General features: G+C 59.5%; 6 protein-coding genes across 6 annotated transcripts; 1 reads left to right on the top strand and 5 right to left on the bottom strand.

Moving 5' to 3' along the window:
- Positions 1-321: 321 nt before the first annotated feature.
- Positions 322-2,270, bottom strand: BXZ73DRAFT_56465 (P-loop containing nucleoside triphosphate hydrolase protein; the record flags this gene model as incomplete). The annotated part of the gene is made up of 4 exons (XM_048021484.1): positions 322-948; positions 1,005-1,087; positions 1,143-1,708; positions 1,759-2,270. The coding sequence occupies 4 exons, from the start codon at positions 2,268-2,270 to the stop codon at positions 322-324; spliced, it is 1,788 nt and encodes a 595-aa protein (XP_047871699.1).
- Positions 2,271-2,915: 645 nt separating this feature from the next.
- On the top strand, positions 2,916-3,950 carry BXZ73DRAFT_82442 (uncharacterized protein; the record flags this gene model as incomplete). Its single annotated transcript, XM_048023713.1, has 1 exon — positions 2,916-3,950. The coding sequence occupies one exon, from the start codon at positions 2,916-2,918 to the stop codon at positions 3,948-3,950; it is 1,035 nt and encodes a 344-aa protein (XP_047871700.1).
- A 2,094-nt stretch (positions 3,951-6,044) lies between these two features.
- Positions 6,045-7,202, bottom strand: BXZ73DRAFT_56450 (uncharacterized protein; the record flags this gene model as incomplete). The annotated part of the gene is made up of 5 exons (XM_048021481.1): positions 6,045-6,265; positions 6,316-6,390; positions 6,450-6,642; positions 6,699-6,910; positions 6,959-7,202. Coding segments are annotated over 5 exons (945 nt in total), but the record flags the coding sequence as incomplete, so codon positions are not given.
- A 313-nt stretch (positions 7,203-7,515) lies between these two features.
- Positions 7,516-8,649, bottom strand: BXZ73DRAFT_107590 (uncharacterized protein; the record flags this gene model as incomplete). Its single annotated transcript, XM_048016959.1, has 4 exons — positions 7,516-7,868; positions 7,916-8,259; positions 8,308-8,553; positions 8,615-8,649. 4 exons carry the CDS (start codon positions 8,647-8,649, stop codon positions 7,516-7,518), a joined length of 978 nt encoding a protein of 325 aa, XP_047871702.1.
- A 563-nt stretch (positions 8,650-9,212) lies between these two features.
- On the bottom strand, positions 9,213-12,280 carry BXZ73DRAFT_56453 (uncharacterized protein; the record flags this gene model as incomplete). Its single annotated transcript, XM_048021482.1, has 6 exons — positions 9,213-9,850; positions 9,903-10,272; positions 10,496-11,081; positions 11,131-11,585; positions 11,651-11,806; positions 11,858-12,280. The coding sequence occupies 6 exons, from the start codon at positions 12,278-12,280 to the stop codon at positions 9,213-9,215; spliced, it is 2,628 nt and encodes an 875-aa protein (XP_047871703.1).
- A 1,684-nt stretch (positions 12,281-13,964) lies between these two features.
- BXZ73DRAFT_56460 (cytochrome P450) lies at positions 13,965-16,131 on the bottom strand (the record flags this gene model as incomplete). Its single annotated transcript, XM_048021483.1, has 13 exons — positions 13,965-14,098; positions 14,165-14,269; positions 14,337-14,462; positions 14,519-14,585; positions 14,636-14,748; positions 14,802-14,838; positions 14,886-15,057; positions 15,120-15,289; positions 15,339-15,453; positions 15,506-15,592; positions 15,648-15,798; positions 15,858-15,978; positions 16,036-16,131. The coding sequence occupies 13 exons, from the start codon at positions 16,129-16,131 to the stop codon at positions 13,965-13,967; spliced, it is 1,494 nt and encodes a 497-aa protein (XP_047871704.1).
- Between the last annotated feature and the right edge of the window lie 2,683 nt (positions 16,132-18,814).

The following is an 18,814-nucleotide window of genomic DNA, read 5'->3' on the forward strand; positions in this document are numbered from 1 at the left end:
TGATGCTAATCCCGCCAGGGGAGACTACCGAGTCCATTACACGCATGCTACCCGTCTTATGCGACTATCTCCACAGCGATCCCGTACCACGAGCGTGCGGATGATACAGTGAACAGGTGTGTTTCACAGCGTCCTCAAGACGGCGAGCCATCGTCGACCTCGCCCACCCCGAGGGCCTCAAACTGCCCTGCCAGACCTCGCGCGGAGCTCGGTCCCGGTGCGCCCCCTTCATCATCTTCCTCGCTGCCTGCCTCGTCCTCGTCCTCGTCGGGCGATGACAGCGCACTCTCCGCGTCGGACTCTCCCGCATGTTCGTGCACCTCAGGCTCTTCGAAGTCGTGACGGCCTTGGCCGTCGTCGATCCAAACGCCGTCTCCCGGCGCGGCGACGGCGGCTCCGGGCGGCCAGAACGCCCACCGGATGCGGCTCTCCGCGAGCGCGCGGAGAACTGCGGAGAGGAAGATCAGTCTCGCAGCGCACGCGGCGGACGGGCTCGCGGTGCTCACCCGCGTTCCCTGCGCGGTTGACGTCGGGCCGGCCCACTTGAGCGGTCGCGTACCCCTTGAGCTCCGCGTGCGCGGAGAGGACGTCCATCGCGGTCCAGACGAGCGGCGCGGTAGGCGGAGGCAGGAGGTCCTTGAACGGGTCCGTGCACGGATCGAGGGCGTCCCAGAACGGGTCCGACGACGCGGTCCACGCAGGGTCCTTCGCCCGCTTGGAGACTGGGGGCGGATGGGTGATCGAGGGGTGGGTGAGGTCGAGGACGCGTTCGAGCGGGAGGAGCTGCGCCGCGCGGTGGACGCAGAGCGGCACCGCGGACACGCGGGTGATGGGGAGGACGCCGCTCAGCACCTGGTCCTCCATCGGGGTGTGGTTCGGGAAGACGATCCCTGGGCAGTCGACGACGCGCACTTCCGGCGTCCAGAAGAGCGTCTGAAAGTGTTTCGTCTGCGTGTGCCCTTTAGCGTCGAATGGCACGCGAGCAGCGGACGCGGGCGACAGACCTTCCCAGGCGTGCGCGACGCGCTGGCTTTCTGCGTGCCAAACAGCGCGTTCAGCAGCGACGACTTGCCCACGTTCGGTTGGCCTGTTCCACCGCAAGTTAGTGGACCAAGTCCGGTCCACAGGCGAAATAAGCGTACCGATGAGACCGATGCTGAGATACTCGGGCTCTGAAGCCTCTGAGTTACCTCCGCTGTCTTCGGATGTAGGTTCTTGAGGCTTCGACGCGGCGGAATCGTCGAAAACAGCACCTACTTGGCTCCCATGGGCAGCCAACACGTTCTCCCAGTCAACTTGGGACCGCATCCGAGGTCTAGGTCTCTCGACCGTAGACTTAGACGCTTCGGGAGACTCAAGGAGCTCTGCGTGAGCGTCTCGAACGGCGTCGACGAGTGTCCTCCGGAAGGCAGAAGGAAGATGGGGCTTCCTGGCGCCGGTAGACGCCCCGCCCGCGTGAGGTTGCTCGGCGTACGACTCGACCTGGACAACGCGCATCCCGGGGTGTCTCGCGCGCAGATGGTGGTGCCAGGCGACGGCGCGCTCGGGGCCGGCGATGTCGACCTTGGTGAGGACGAGGACGATCCGGACGGAGTCCGCGTTGGGCATGTTCGACAGGTAGTCGGCGAGCGCGGGAGGGAAATGGAGGGTCGGGCAGCGGGCGTCGAGGAGGATGAGGATGATGTGGGATATCTCGGTCACGCGCCATCTGCGGGCGTACGGTCAGCGGGGGAGCTCACGAAAGGGAGGATGACGTACAGCTGCCGCCACACTTGCAGGTTGCGCTCGAAAGAAGGAGGAGCGTGAGGCATCTGCGCTGCCTGGGCATCCACCTGGCTGGGATTGGTCCAGTCGTTGAGCAGAGCGTCAGTTTCTGCAAGCCACGCCTCGAAGAGGACCTCCTCGTTCGCCTCGAGCTCCTCCTTGGACGTGTTGTAGTCCCACTGGGGCCGCATGGGGCACCTCAGAGTAGAACCCAGTGCCGGAGGAGCGGGATCGGGGAGGATCGCGCGCTCAGCAGGGAGTGGACGCGTGAGCGGGATCGACGAGGCGAGCGCCCGAGTCTTGTCGAGGAACGACTGTGGGAGCTTGAGGCGGGTCGACGACGCGATGGCGGCGGCGGCCTCGGCGGCGGCGGTCTCGCTGGTGCGTGCGTGGAGGCCCTTGCGTTTGCCCTTGGGGCGAGCGTCGAGCTCGCCGCGCTTGACGGCGCGTTTGAGTTCGTTGCGCTCTTGGCGCCTCTTTCCAGAAATGGGGATGCGACGAGGCATGGGAGGGGGTGCTTCGGGAGCGCGGTGTTGCGAGCGCGAGGTGCTGCGAGTGTGTGAGATGAGTTCTCGACGCGAGAACGGGTGGTGGATAGGGGACGGCCGAGAGGACTTTCATAGGCCGAGACTCGGACGAACGCTCGACTTGCCTACGGCTCCGAACTGGTTCAGAGTTCGCAAGTGCTGTGTGCGGCGGCCGGTGTGCTCCCAGCCACTCAGCAGAATTTACGTATGCTCTATGGGTGGCGGCATCCAGTATTCCGCCGCGCCACCGCCGGAAGACATGAGTCACGACGGTCTACCAGCCCATGGACTCACAGTGACGACCTCCACTTCCTCAAAAAAGGTGTGCTGTGTTTCTCGAGTCAAAACACCCGGTTTTGTAGGAGTCCAACCGGAACCTAGACAGGGGGCGGAGGAATGGGCGGTCGAGTACGAGGCAAGGAGAGATGGCCACGGGCGTTCGCGAAATGGACGCGCGACCATCACGCGACCCACGGCGCTTGCCCGCGCGTGCTGCTGGCAACGACGACCTAGCCTGTGATCCCCCACCATCCATCTACAGAATCTCCCAGATAATTGCTTAAAGTACGTTTAGAGAACCATCCGCGTTCTGACTTTGAGGACTCATTGATAACGCGGTCCAGGATGTCATCTACACCCACTCTGCTTATCGAGCTTCTTCATGCAGTGTTCAAAGAAGCATGGACATCTTGTGCTTTGAACTCCGAGCGAAAATCTCTCTATCTCGCCTTCCAGGCCAGCTCCGTGTCCCTCGCCAAGATTGCAGCCACCGCCGCCGTCTGTTATCCTTACCTTTGCACCACTCTCACAACGACTCATGCTCTCGACTCTGGATTACTGGCTCTGGCATCAAACAACATCGCAGCCATTGACAAAATACTTGCTAATTCCCCAAGCCATACGGATCAACCTCTGATCACTGCTCGTCATATCCGCATTGATGTCGCCACTCTCATGCACTTCAGCGGCATGGCATCCGACCTCTACATCAGCCGGTGGGACGCCTCATGGGACGCCTTCATCCGCCAGCACGCCCGCGTCATCCACGCATGCCCGTCACTCACTCTTTGCGGAATCAACAGCCCTCTCCACTACAACCTCCTCTCCCACATCATCCGCACGCTCGCCGCCGCCCTCTCCTCGCTCACCCACCTCCGCCTCGACATCCCATACCGAAGTAATGTGCGTCTCTCCTACGGCCAAGCGAACCTCCGCGGCGTCTCGCTTCCCAATCTCGCCTTCCTCCGCATCCACATGCCCTTCCCTTGCATCTGCGCCTCCACCCACCCCGCGACGGTGCACGAGCGCGAGGGGTGCTTCCCCACCGAGCTCTGGGCGGCGCTTCCGAACCTCGAGCACATCCAGATCGACGTGCCGGGGATGCTGAAGGACCTGGACCTCCCGTGGACGGTGCACCGCTCCACGCTGGCCGCGGCGCCCGTGCACCTCCCTGGGCGAGAGCCGGCGAGCACCATCGTGGGGTACAACCTCGTCTCGACCCTCCGCCAGCGGATGCTCCGAGAGCCGACGACGGAGGGGGTCAAGCGCGTTTTGACTGTGGAGATCGTGAGCGATACGGAGGAGGTGTTTGGGTACGACGCGGCCGCCGCGGCGTCCGCGCGGTTCGGATTCAAGATCAAGAAGATCGTGCACCGGTAACACTCGTGGGTCTTGACTTTGCCTGTAAATGGATGTTGATGTTGATGGTCCCTGATTTCAGGTGCGCAGAGAGCGCCGCGCGATTATGGGTCGCCTTGTGCGGAGTGCTCCGTCCTGTTGATCGTACTTCCCACTTCTCTATCCCAACCAATCCCCTTGGCCACATCTCTTACATCCATCACACGCAGACCGCTCAAGGCGAGAAAGGGATTTCGATGTTATTGGGGAGTCAATCCGAAGTCGGACCGAATCCGCTGAAGTTGATTGACCGATCCGGTATCGCGCACCTGTACCTCCCGATATCGCAATCAAATGATCTTTGATCGCCCCCCTGGGGTGATTCCCGTTCCGGTAACTGCGAATGTTTCTACGCCTGCGAACCGTAGAGCCTCTACAGATATCGACTACAGATACCTTGTAAGGTAACGTTAGAACGGGTGCTTATGTACAAGTCCCCTGGCCCCATCCCCGACTTCCCCGAGGCCCCGGCCCAGCCCTCCTCCGCGCTTCCCCGGCTCACGTGAACGGATTCCCGCGCCGCGCCCCCTGATGGCCGCCCTTGTTGGCGCCCCCCCGGCGCCGCCCGTCCGTGATGGCCATCCCCGCCGTCCTGCTCGCCGTCCCCGACGACGAGCTCACTGTTCCCGCTCTCCCTCCCGTTCCCGTTCCCCGATTCGCTCCGTTCTTTTTTGTATATACTTATATTACTAATGCGCATCTATCTACACAATTCGTCCGTGTAAGACGTGCTCTGTGGTGCCCCGACCACCCCCTGCCCCCCGCCACTGCCCCCCGCCCCCGCGTAGGGAGGGCGGGAGGTTATGTCAGCATACTCAACGCCCCGGCGGAGGGCGGAACTCTGATGGCGCGAGCGCCGCCACATGGACAGGCACCGCGGCAATGATTGATGCAGCGCGCGAGGCTCGCGCCATCAGCGCGAGGCCTGTGCCATCAGCGCGAGGCTGCCGGCGCCGGCGCCTCAGAATCAACGCCTCGGATTGATCGCGCTCAAGCGCCACCAAGATGGTCGGTCTCGCGCACCTCTCACATAGTAGTTATAATTAGCATTGTATATCCGTGAAGACTCTACTTTGGTGTACTGTAGGGTGTATTGTATGGCAGACATGTACTTTCATTACCATGTTGACCAACAAAGGAGTTTATGGAGCTATCATTCAGGCACGAAGATTAGAATAACACACACATCATCAGTCCCTTCAAGGTGACATGTATGCACTTATCATTTGAACGGCGACTAAGACCTACTACATAATTGTTCAATGTATACAGTATCGTACTAGAGGGACATCAAGTAGTGTTCTCGTTCGCGGCGGCCTCGGCAGCCCTGCGCGCAAGCGTCCGAGCAGTGGGACCCTTACGAATGCCCTTGTCCTTGCGGGGCTTGCGGGGGCGCTTCTGCGGAAGGAGAACACCCTGACCTCCCGCAACGTGGTTGAACAAGGGGTCGGGGACAGTGCCGAGAGGCCCAGCGGTAGCCATACCAGGCGGAGGGGGCGCAGAGGACGTGGAGGACGTGGGCGTGGCCTGGAACACAAAGGTGGCAGTGGAGAACGCGGACGGGGCGGAGGGAGGGGGCATGATGGACCACGCAGGCGAGGCGGAGGACGCAGGCGAGGTGGAGGACGCGGGCATGGGCGAGGTGGATGACGCAGGCGCGGGTATGGGCGAGGCGGACGACACGGGCACGGGTAAAGGCGAGGTGGACGACACGGATGCGGGCGCGGGCGAGGTGGAGGGCACGGGTGAGGTGGACGACGCGGGTGCGAGCGAGATGGTCGACGCGGGCGCGGGAGGGGCGGACGACACGGGCGAGGTGGAGGGTGCGGGCGAGCCTGTGGACGACGTGGGCGCGGGAGTGGACGACGTGGGAGCGGGAGTGGACAAAGTGGGCGCGGGCGAGGTGGACAACGCGGGCGCGGGCGCAGGATGAGTGAACGACGCGGGCGAGGTCGCGCGCGAGGCGGAGGGAGACATGGTGGGTTCAGGGTTGGGCGCCCGCACCTGGAGAGAGGTGATACTGTCCGCGTTGAACGTCACAGCGACCGGGTTCAGGCCGGCGTGGTATGCTTGACGCCAAGTGAGGAGCTCCTCGTTGGTGAGCGACCGAAAGCGCGTCGTTCCGCTCTCCCATGCTGAGCGGAGCACGTTGAGAAACTTGAGGGAGTTGAAGCGGCCGGGCGCCTGGAAGGTCTCGAGTGGCCAGTTCTCGAGGACGACGCCGAACTTGTAGGTAATTCTCTTGGGGAAGTCGCTGTACCACATCGCGGGGGGGCTCCCCCGTGTGGACATCGCCTCTAATGGACACCAATCAGCGAGTAGAATAAACGAGGAAGCGAGAACTTACGAAGCTTCTCCATTATGAGAGCACCGATCTTGGACTTCAGGTCCAGGACGGTGCTCTTGTGCTTCTGCGTCAACCCTATGCAACAGCACTATGATAAGTACTTGAAGACACGGCTAGAATTTGCGTGTACGTACCATTGAGACCAGTGAGGCACCAGGCTTCGATGCGCGCGGCGAGCGTGCCCAACGCCTTGCCAGTGAGCAGCTCGATGAACTCCTCGATGCGCTCGCTGGACCGGTAGACCCAGGGCTTGAGGTAGTTCGCCCGGTCGCCGCGCACCGCGACGAGCAGGACCTCCACGCCGGTGCGCTCGTGGAGACCGTCAAGCTGGGGCGTTGGTGGACTTCAATGGGGAGGGGGTGCAAAGAAAGAAGGTGGCGCACCTCTTCGACCACCGCCATCAACGTCGCACGCGAATCGTTGAAATTCGCGATGGCGATGTTGGGGATGGCGCGCCCCCGCTCTTCGCGCCGCTCGTTGAGCGCTTCGACCGTGTCGCGGCACATGTCCTCCCGCTCCTCCTCGGACATCGCGTGCCAGCGGTCGGCCAAGTTCTTGATGAACTCGGACGACACGCGGTCGTTCGTATTCATCTCTGACAGATGTCCATTAGTTATGGCACTGCAGATGAAAATAAACGCACCTTTGTTATGGAGGCGAAGCTCCTTGCTTACGAAGGCATTCCATAGCGACAGGGCCCGCGGTTCCTTGAAGCGAAACTTGCTCTGGTGGAGAATGAGCCGGTAGTACCATACCGCGCTATGCTTACCCAGCTCGTCATGGAGCTCGACGGCGTGGTCCCAGACCTCGTCGCGGATGGCGTCAAGCCTCTGGTTGAGCGTGTTCTTGTAAAGCCTCGACTTCTCGCGGATGGCCTTCTTCTCCATGTAAGAGAGCTTCGGCCGTGCTCGGCGCTGCGACGACCACGGCATTTTGATGCGCCGCTTTCCCAGCTTGCGCGCAGCCTTAGGTAACTTCTTGATACCGCCATGGTTCTTTGACGCGGGGGCGTCTGCGTTGTTGCGGGCCATGCCGAGAGCGGGGGAAGGGACGCGCAGGGAGGGCGGGAAAAGAAGCAGGGTGTGGGAGTGGCAGGGCTGGATGCTGGGAGGGACCTAGGGCGGAGCGAAAAAAATCTGCCCAGGTCTCACTTGTTGACTAGAGCACGTGATGAAGTGAGCGAAAAGAATGATCCATTTCTTACTCATCATTATCGAGCGGATACAAGATAGCGTCGTATAGACGCTCTAGCTGCACCCCATCCCAGCCGAGGTGCTTGTGGCCGTCGTACGCAAACTCCTTGGGCGAGGCCGCACCAGCAAACATCTGCAGAATGAAGATGAGCTGCGTACCGTCCGGGTCAAGCTCCAAGAGAATCTGCTCGGCCCTCGGCCCGAGCGAGACGGGAAATGGACGAGCACCCCCCACAACCTCCTCGGGGGAGATAAAGAGCAGACGGATAGCTGCGGCGAGCGCGCCGCAGCTCTCAACGTCTCCGTGGTGGCGTGCGGGCAGCACCGCGTGGTCCCGAATACTCGCGCCCTGCTGGAAGGCTGTGGCTAGTCAGTCCATGTCACGCCCACAGAGCAGAATGACATACCGTGTGCGAGCGCGTCGCCTGACAGAGGTGGCGCCTGCTCGCGCTGACTCCCGCGCGATGGGGTGGGAGCCGACCAGTGGACAAAGCTTCGCGGCGGGGTAACGACGGTGCGAGGGTGCGAGGCGCGCGCAGGGGTGCGGGGAATGGAGGGCGCGGGTCGGGCGCGGAGCGGGGCTGGGATGGGGTTCTCGACGTCGAAGTCGATGGGAAAGTTATGGCCTTTCTTCACCATCATGTAGGCCATGGCGCTTGCGAAGGGGAGACCCTTCAGGTCGAACCGCTTGCACCAGCCTTTCTGTTGGACGTTAGGCTCGCCGTCTCCGATCTGAAAACCGACATGGGTCCTTAGATGAGGTCAATACAACGCATGCAGCGCGAGAAGATGTCCTTACCAAGGGATCCCGATAAAAAGGCCTGTGTGACGGCCATCGAGGGCGATACGGACACCGTAAACGGGCGAGCCGCGGAGGGGGATGTTCGCCTCCTGCACACGCCACGCGGCGAGATGGACGTCATTGGCGGGGGTGACGTGAAAGACAGTGCGATTGAGGCCGTTGATGGCCTCCGCGTCGTCGCGGTGCGCACAGCATACCACAATCGGGTAGATGTTGGGATTGTTTCCGACCCCTGTCTGTGGCCTATACAGCGTGGGTAAGCAGGCGACAGCTGTGAGAGAGAGCATTGAATTGAAGAACTCACCGGGTATTGGTGATGTCCGGCATCACGCCGCGCATGTTCGGGCCCAGTACGACATACCACGGACCTTGGAGGGAGGCATACTCAAGGTTTGACGCACTGTGCATGTGTGGCGGCAGCGGCGAAGAGGAGGAGACGCAGAGGAAGGGGGCGATCGATGGTGAGAAGCAAGAGAGGGCGGGCTAGCGCCCACGCTTCCCCGCATTGATCTTGCGCAAAATGTGTTCTTCGGATGCCTTGCAGCCTTCCCCTGACATCCAGGCAGGAAAATAATGCGGGGCGTGCATCTGTCATGCATTCCGGCGTGCAGCCCGGGTATTTGATGCATCAGATTATGAGTGCATTAGTACGTCATGGAATGCAGCGACGTTGTGTGCAGAGGGTCATGCCTTTCATGCACGAAACACACACAAACCATGCTAGCACTGTTATAGGAACATCCAGATAGAAATTTTACCTAGAGCGCACCAGGTCAGCCATACAGACTACATCTCGTTCATTTTTAGGTGTCCAAATAGAAAGGATAGATCGGTAGTTATGTTTTTGTACTCGTTACACGCTGTTTTTGACGAGCGCTAGCGTGTCTCAGGTGCGATCTATACTACTGCGCTATGTAATCGAGCAGCGCGCCTGCTTGCGCTTGTGCCTCATCGTCATACGTGCCCTCAATCCCTACTTCCACCTCGATCGCGCTCGGATCTGGGGAAATGCGGGGGATCGACTGCTCCGGAGTGGCCTCCCTTCCCTCGCGGCGGCCCAGCGTCTTCTCGCCCTCGAAGCGAGGGTCCTTATGTAAGTCTTCGAGAAACGCTAGATTGTACGCGTTAGCTGCCTCGCGGTGCCGGACAAAGTCCAGGGTCGGCCCATAGAGGATGTCGTCGGACTGCTCGAGTTGCTTGAGGACAGCGGCGAAGTCCTGCTGCTCGTCACGTATGTGTGTGTGGAGGCGGCGCGCATCGCGATACACGATCTGGATCTCTTCGCGAGCCCGCTGCAAGCGCCGCCAGGTCCCGATCGCCTCCCGGACTTCCGGCCGCGCCCAGGTTTTACCGCTGACGTCATTCCATGATCCGTGCAGGAGAGCAAACTCGCGAACAAAGGAGTAATGGGAGACCTGATTCCAGTCGACGAGGGGCTTCTGTAACACTGCGGCCGCCTTGTTATACGTTGCGATTGCCCGCCGGATCGCCGCCGACCTCTTCTGCATGTTCTTCGCAATGTGAGAGCGCATTTTGTACCCTATGATGCGCTCCCGATCAGCGCTTAGTCGTACGATCACACGATCACTCACCTGTCTGCGCGAGATGAAGCTTGTGCAGCTCGAAGAGGCGTTGAATAACCAGACGTTGAAGTTTTCCCAGCGCCTGATGGTAACGCCGAGTCGCCATATACGCCTTTGCCTTTGTGTAGCGCGTGTCAGTGGGCAGCCACCGCGTCATGTTCCAGGTGTCCTCGATCTCGGCTAGCTCTTGATCGAGGTCGTTGATCCGCTTGCGCAGCACGCGGTTCGTGCTCTCGGTCCGCCGCGTCTCCCGAGCGTGCGCATTGTAGTCAGTGATCGGGCCTGTGTACGGGACCTGAAATGAAATCCCGGAGCCGTCGGAGGACGAAGAGCCGCCCGCGCCCGCGCTCGCGCCCGCACGCGTGCCCGCGCCCGCGCCCTCGCTCGCGCCCGCGCCCGCGCCCTCGCTCGCGCCTGCACCCGCGCCCTCGCTCGTGCCCGCGCCCGCGCCCATTGGCGGTGGCTGCCCCAGCATGAACGCGCGGGTCGCGGGGTTGCGGGTCGCGCGCTTTGTAGCTGTGCGAGTTTTTTGTGCATATTCCTCGCTGCGCGCGGGTCAATATTGTGTCGCATCTTCGAAAGAAAGGGACACACCTCATCACTCTGAGGTCCTCCAGCCGCTCCACATAGCTCAAAGCCCACTCATCATCAGGGTTTTCGTCGCGCAGGGTCGCAAAATAGAGGCGCTCCTCTTCGGCTGCTTCGATCAGCTGCGCTTCTGTCAGCTGGAGCCGAGGCAGTACAGTGATCAAGAACTCCTCGGACTCCTCGATGATCTTCATCGCCTGTTGGAAGTTGTTGCGCAGGAACACAGCGAGATTTGTATACTTCTCTTCATCCCAGCGACGGAAATAGAGCACAATCAGACTGTGCCGTCGGTACTTGCTCGCGTAACGGATGATCGAAGCGAGCGCGTTTGATCCGCTGAATATGCGCTCCATTGTTTCCAGATCTTCGATGCCGGCGCCGGTGATGACATTAGGATGATGGTGAAGCTGGCAGATGTAAGAGTGAGAGTAGCCGTGGAAAGCATTGACGATGCACAGAGACCCGCGCCTCCGGAACTCGGGACCAGCGCTGCTGCGCGCGAGGGTGCCTTGGAACACGCAGCCGATGTCGTACCCGAGGAGTATGTTGCCGGGCAATTCGGTGTTGATCTTGTCCACCATCGCGATGCCGTACTTAGCGCTGTGAATGATCCGTCAGTTACGCGTCCCACCTAGTCATCATTACTTACAGTTCACCACTCCGGATCATGTCCGCGACCCAGAGGATCCTACCATGCCTGCATGCACTGGCGAAGATCCCCGTCTCGTCGAAGCCCCCCCACATGTGCTTCTTCTCGTCTGCCGCAGCCGCCTTCCAATTCGTGGCACACGGGCTCGGTGCGCCCGCCTCTCCATCCGTGGGATCGCCTTCTGTGTCCGCGGGACCCGGCACCGGCTCGGGAGCCGGCTCTATGGCATCGACGTCATCTCCATCATCTCCGAGATCAACGGTCGGCTTCGGCTGTGCCTGGCGCGCCGGCACTTGGTTCGCGAATTGATCAACGAATGGTGGCCCCAAGTAGTAGGTGTTCTTGTAGTGTCGCCGGTCACCAACCATTCGATACTTACGAAGGAGCCTTTTTAGGGAGTTATTTGCATCCATGCTACCCATGCGCTCGAAGCGGAGAGGGGCCTCTCCTTCCAGCTGGTCGGCACCTGGTCAGCCGGGCACGCGCTCGGCACGTCGCGTAGATCGGACCGGAGACGTACCTTGTATCCACATGGCGGGCATCCGAAGCGCGGACGCCAGTTCGGATCACCGCGCCCGAGCCGCTGCTGGATCTCGGCATCGACGTCATCAAGAACTTCTAGATAGATGTCGAAAGCATCTGCGAGTGCCGTGCGATAGTGGCGTCGGTATACCATCTGTTATCTCCAGGTAAGCTTGAAGACTATTAATAAGATCAAGAGGCTCACATAATACTTGTAACAGATGAGCTTAGCGAAGGCCTCTGTGCTGAAGGATGCCTTGACGAGCTTCAGGCACCGGAACAGTTCCAGCGTCTCGAAGGATATCGCAAGCAACGGCCCGACCGGGGTGTTGCCGAGGTATCCGGCCAAGGCCAGTGCTTCCAATGTCCACTGCCCAGATGATACTTCCACTGTGACGTTCTTCCGCAGGCTGTACAGGTCGACACACACAATTGTGTGTTGCTCAGGCGGCGCCTCTTCTTCCGAAGGTGTGTCTTCTTCGGGAGCTGCGCGCTTGCGCTCCTCTTGCCGACGCGGAACACCATACTTCCACCGCAGGTATGCTGCCTTCACATACGGGAAAACGCGCTGCCAGTTCTCGTCTTGCGTGCGGAGACGATCACGCCAGGAACGCTCGTCAGGGCGCATGCTAGACATACTATGTTATTTCTGCCCCTGGTCATAGATCTTTGCACTCACCCTGTTGTCATATTATTTTCTAGAGCCACACGGAAAGCTTCAACATCTGCGTCGTCCGCCCAAGCATTTTCTTCGTCGTCGCCTTCCACTGCACCGCCATCAGTTGTGTTGCTGACGTCTCCGACGTTGATATTGGGGCCCTGCATATCATCTATTTCGAACGCAGCCATAGCAGCAGCCCGATCTAAGCCACTGAGATCTATGTACTGGTAAGTCTCTGGCTGCTGCATATGTGCATGGAACGTACTGTTGACAAGGTCTTCGCGCCGCCTCCGCACTGCATCATCCGCTGCATCTAGATCGACAGCGCGGATCGTCTCCCGTTTGGAGGTACGTCCACCCAGCCCCTTGTTTTTCCCACCTCTGCTTCTGTTGCGTGGGCCCAAGATGGTGACCCCATCTGACACTCGGTTCCCACTGCTAGACTGAGAGATGGGCATGGGGGTAAGGCAGCACTTCCATCCCCCTGTTCATGAGATAAACAGTGCAATCATTATCGATTATCTTGGTGGCGCTTGAGCGCGATCAATCCGAGGCGTTGATTCTGAGGCGCCGGCGCCGGCAGCCTCGCGCTGATGGCACAGGCCTCGCGCTGATGGCGCGAGCCTCGCGCGCTGCATCAATCATTGCCGCGGTGCCTGTCCATGTGGCGGCGCTCGCGCCATCAGAGTTCCGCCCTCCGCCGGGGCGTTGAGTATGCTGACATAACCTCCCGCCCTCCCTACGCGGGGGCGGGGGGCAGTGGCGGGGGGCAGGGGGTGGTCGGGGCACCACAGAGCACGTCTTACACGGACGAATTGTGTAGATAGATGCGCATTAGTAATATAAGTATATACAAAAAAGAACGGAGCGAATCGGGGAACGGGAACGGGAGGGAGAGCGGGAACAGTGAGCTCGTCGTCGGGGACGGCGAGCAGGACGGCGGGGATGGCCATCACGGACGGGCGGCGCCGGGGGGGCGCCAACAAGGGCGGCCATCAGGGGGCGCGGCGCGGGAATCCGTTCACGTGAGCCGGGGAAGCGCGGAGGAGGGCTGGGCCGGGGCCTCGGGGAAGTCGGGGATGGGGCCAGGGGACTTGTACATAAGCACCCGTTCTAACGTTACCTTACAAGGTATCTGTAGTCGATATCTGTAGAGGCTCTACGGTTCGCAGGCGTAGAAACATTCGCAGTTACCGGAACGGGAATCACCCCAGGGGGGCGATCAAAGATCATTTGATTGCGATATCGGGAGGTACAGGTGGTATCGCGCGGCCGACTCTGCCCGAGTACTTAGACGGCGTTTATTCTGTCTCAGATCCCACCCGGCCCTGACGGCATGGACGACCCACCCAGAACACAGATATCTGCATCCTGCCTCCCAAGAGGCGCAGGATGCACGGCCCATCTCGAGTTCTGAGCTCCTGAGGGCGCAATGATATCTGTAGTGTAACACAGCGAGCATTTATTGTGGTCGTTCGGACTGCCAACTTCTGTCGTCAACTTCCCCAGCATCACGATACCCGTCCTCTCCTTCGCCAACTCAACGATCTCCCGACCCTGCTGCACATCCTAAACCCTTTCACCGCTGAAACCTGCACTAAACGCATCGGGTCCGCCGTTCGTGCCCGGGAAGAGCCAGACCAGTTCCCGTTCACGCGCGTCGGTACCGCGCCTCCCACTCCGCGCGCGACTCACCATGCGGGGCGAGCAGCTCGACGCGCCAGTCCCGCAGGAGGTTCGCGAGGAAGCAGACCCCCGCCGTGATCGCGAACCGCCGTCCGATGCCTGTGGGGCACCGTCGTTCCGGTCAGCCTCGCGGCCCCCCACACACGTCCTGACGGAGCTACTCACGGACTCGGGTGCCGAGCGAGAACATGGTCAGCGCGCTCTCCGGCGCGTCATACCACCGCTCCGGCTTGAACTTGTCCGGCTCTGGGAACAGTCGCGGATTGTGGTCTGCGGGTCGCGCAAATCAGCGTTTTGCGCGCGCCCCCCACGCACGGTGCCGCGTCCCGGTACTCACGCAGACCGATGGCGTCTACCACCACGGGGGTACCGCGCGGAACTGCGATGCGCTGGTCGCGGTTCGGCCCGACATGCTCGAGAACGATGTCTTCGGCCGTGTCGCGGATCCACATGAAGCCGGCCACTGAGATAGGGTAAGCGAGCCCGGCGAGCACGCGGGAACGGTTTGTGGAGGCTCACAAAAGTATCGCAAAGTCTCGAGGAAGCACGCCTGGACCTTGCGAAGTTTACGCGAATTGCCGAAGGTCTGTGTGACAACGTGTTAGTTGGGATTATCCACAGGGTGAAGTCACGAACGAATTCGGCGCTGGTGGGCATCACAGCCAGAACCTCCTGATACATTTCCTCTTGATACTCGTGGTAGAGCCCCATGAATCCGAGAGTGGCGTTAAGCGTCATGGCAAGAGTATCTTTGGGTAGCATCAACGAGGATTCACATTGCAGCCAGGCGATGGATAAATACCGTGTCCCGCAAAGAGCAGGATGGAGGTGTTGCCAATCTGCGCAGAGTCAGAAACTGCTTGCACCACGATAGGGTACGACCCACTAGCTCGTCGTCCGTCATGCTGAGATGTCCCTCATTCTCCGCTGACAGAATCATCAAACTCAGTACGTCGTTCTGTGCTGGTGCGCCGGCGGCGAACTCCTTCCGCCGCGTGTCTATGAGTGTCAACAAGAACACGCGAACGATCTTGTAGGCCTCCTTGATATCCTGCAGTCTAAGGATGCATTGGAATCACATTTTATTTGTTAGGAGAAAAGTGGCACGCTTCGAACGCACCGTTTTATCGGAAGCCAGTATGCGATGCGGGGGACCACCAGACGGAGGATCAGGTTGTGGGTAATGATGTGAAGTGCTTCCCCGAATGACATCGTTTTGGATCCGGGCGTCCTCGGATCCCAGGACAGGGGGTGACCGAACCCTGCGGACGAGATCAACATGAGCGCAAACTAACTCATGGTGAGCAGTGTACGCGAATGACCGCAGCTGGAGACGCACCTTGTTGGTCAACGGGCTGATGTCGAGAATGTCGATCGACTCGAGGCCGTCCCATCCCTGGCCAACGAACATCTCGCGGAAGCCGCGGCATGTTTCGTCCCACACAGACGCAAAACTGCGCTCATTTAAGCTACCACGACAAACAAATGAACGATGCGTATACTGACGTCGAGGTGGCGAACGCGGGATTCATGATGCGTCTGAATCGCTTCCATTCGTCTCCGTTCGCGGCGAACACGTTCGGACCCCATACACTGAAGAGATGCGATTTCAGAAATACCGAGTAAAGAAACGAGCATGATTACTCACAGGGTGATGGCAGTCATCTCCTTGGTCTTGTAGAATTCGCCCTTCATTGCGACGATCTGCCGTGCGACGTCAAGGGACGAGGTATAGATAGCTGGTCCACCAAAGAGGTACGGCAACGACGAAATGGTCTCAGTTCCATGTCGCTTATATACTGTGCAATAATGGTTGCATAACTGAATAAACAGTCAACAAGATGTGGAAGTAACCCACCGTCCTTCCTCCATTGCCATTGCCACTCTCGTCCCGGGTTCCAACGACTGGTAGGGAACAGGACGCCGAAGAGCGAGATCGGTGTGACGAGAGAGCGTATACCTGGAAGATAGCCCGTTTGCTTTCCCCTTGTACGTCAATCAACTGCATGCTAAGGAATTCGAACGAGGCTACACACCTTGGCGTACTGCATGTAATCGAGAATGCGCGTCCCCGCGAAGACGACGACGATGGCAAAAAAGACGTTCGCGAGACCGAAAGACACCTGGAACATCTCCTTGTGAGCCGGGGGAGCAGCAGAGAGGGCTAGCGAGTCGGGGCGGCGAGTGGATGGCGAGGCGCACCGGAGTCTGCGGCGTTGGGAAATCTACCAGCGGCACCGTGGCAGAGACCCCGGACAGTCCCGGGCGTAGTCTTGCGTGGGGAACGCCCCTGCTTCTCCGCTGGTGCCACTCCACCGCCAATCCGCAGAAGGACTCCTGCAAAACCGCAGAAGGACCGCATGGTTAGCACCACTCATCCAAAGCCGCAGAACGACCGTGTTGTCACTGTCGTGCTGGTTACTGATGCCGGTCCGAGAGACACCCTGCCACAACTTCTGTCTTCTCCGAAACAATCAACCCAGCCCCGCGGGGCCTCGGTCCGTCTGCTTCAGAGGCCGTTTCTGGGTCAGGACGCGATGGAGCCAAACACTCGCCTAGAGCGCCAGTGGTAAGTATTAGTGCCCTCGCGCACCACCGCGCACCGCGACCTCTTTTGCACGCGCGACAGAGAAGAGGTAACAAGAAAACCCATGGGTGTCCGTTGAAGACCGTCATGATACAGAAGCGAACGGAGAGCGTACGGACACGGAGACAACTAGACAAGGCGCCTGCGCGCTGGCGCACCGGGTTTCCAACACCGACATATTTTGAAACGGTACAGATTCGGAATCGAAGCGTTTGAAGGACACTACACATCGTTCTAAATGGCGTCCCACTCGCGCCACCTGCCAGGATTCGCAGAGTCCATCTCGAAATCTTCGGAGAAGTCGACACGAGGGTTGCCAGTCCAGAATACGGCTGTCGCAAGGCTGGAGGAATTACTTGTGGGATCGGGGGTTGCGGTCTCCTGAGAGTTTCTCGACTTGGACGCCATCCTTAGGTTGAGAATCATGCGTGTGGACTAGAAGAATGCGTCCGATGATCAGCTCGATTCAGGAATTGGCTCTGTACTATCAGAATCTTGTCAGACTGAACCAACGCGCGCGTATGACAGTGCCAAACAGAGCTAGTACTCGTTCCGTAACTGCCGCCGGATTAGCTGGAGCGCACGAGCTGGCTGCTCGAGCTGGGAATTGCCACTGAGCAGCCCTAACGCCCAAACCTTCCTGCTGTCCACTCGGGACACAAGGAAAACCATTTTGCGGCCAGTGTGGTGACAGAATCTCAGGTATCTAAGCATTCCGCTTTCTCAGTAGCCACGAATCATGGCTGCGTGCCGTCTCCCACCGCACTTTAATCCCACTTTTAGGCCGAGCCCACTAGGAGTAGCTGCATTTCGGTCTCATGTTTATCTCCGAGTTCGCCGACCTCCAGCCACAGGCACGGGCGCTCAGTCTCTGAGTCCCTGCCCGACTTCGCCGGCGGCCGCGCCCGTTTGACTTCGTCGCCATACTTCCCCACATTCAGACATCTCACTTCAAATCAAAAACGCTCTCGAACTACAGACAGCCACACTGATCCACAGGACCGACACCATGTGTCGCGCAATCCATCAGGGAACCACGTTTGTAAAAGAACGACTGGTAGGAGGTAATGGTAGTGCAGGGACCTATGCATCAACAGGTCTCGCTGTCGAAGCTTCAACATCACTGTTTTTCTGTCGCCCTGTGACGCGAGGTATGCACTGCCGAGATGGAGGACAGCGCGGCACCACCGACGATAAGCAGGAAGACAGGCCTGACCGCGTCCACATACTCTACGCAGCCTGGACCGGCTGCTTGAACGCGTTTTGGAGGACTAGTTTTTGAAAGGAAAGTCAGTCTGACTTCCGAGCCTATGTACTAGTCATTGTCGTATTGGCGGTGCTATATACAGGCGATCCCCACCTTTTTGGTAGGGGATCCTGACGTCATCATCATCATCGAGGCCCTGCGAGTACGCGCATCCCTGGCGTTTCTCGTGTGTCTCTGTTGATATTCCGTCGCTAGAGTGCGCTCACATTCGCCTCTGCTGGTGTCCGGCGGAAAATGTCTTCCTGGCACTAATTACTGTCGTAGTCTCGTTATTCTCACCCCACAGTTCAGGGTAACGTTGCTGAGTGGTGCTGGACAGCCTCTTTCAACGCTCACGATAACGAACACATGCGGCTCGCTTCGCTTCTAGAGACAACTTCTGCCTGGGTTATGCCGGCGCGAACCCAAAGCGCACACCGTCAGCGCCGCGTCCCATGCACTCTGCCAGACTGTAGGACTTCGCGTCGTGCACATGGAGGACGCGTCAGGCCGAGGCGATGTCGTCCCGTGGTATGCATCTCTGGAGAAGGGGCTAGGGCCTGGGAGCCTTCCATGCTAGGACAGAGCATACTTGACACAGGGGGTGCTTCTAGGCTGGTGGTTTATCCCGCGATGCCGCCGCATTGATCGCTCAAGTAGGGAGATGCAAATTGAGCATTACTTCCCTCGAACTCGGCAGGCAACTGATCGTACCTTTCTTTCAGCTTTTTACTCCGCTAGCGATATTTGTGAAGACTGCAGCAAGCGACGGGAGCCGGAGAGACGAGAGGACGTCAGACAGATGGATACGAGGGGATAATCATAAGCATAAACGGACGAATACGACGGCTACAGGACTGTCTACAAGGCGTGGCAATGAACTGTACAGTATGAGACGGTGGCTAGATCTCGGCTGCATGCGCACAGAGACGCCGTGAACTAACAATATTCGTGTCAGAAAAGTCCGTATGGCGGTTTCGCT

Source organism: Epithele typhae, assembly GCF_022376455.1.
Source record: "Epithele typhae strain CBS 203.58 chromosome Unknown BXZ73scaffold_116, whole genome shotgun sequence".
NCBI classification, from domain to species: Eukaryota; Fungi; Basidiomycota; class Agaricomycetes; order Polyporales; family Epitheliaceae; genus Epithele; species Epithele typhae.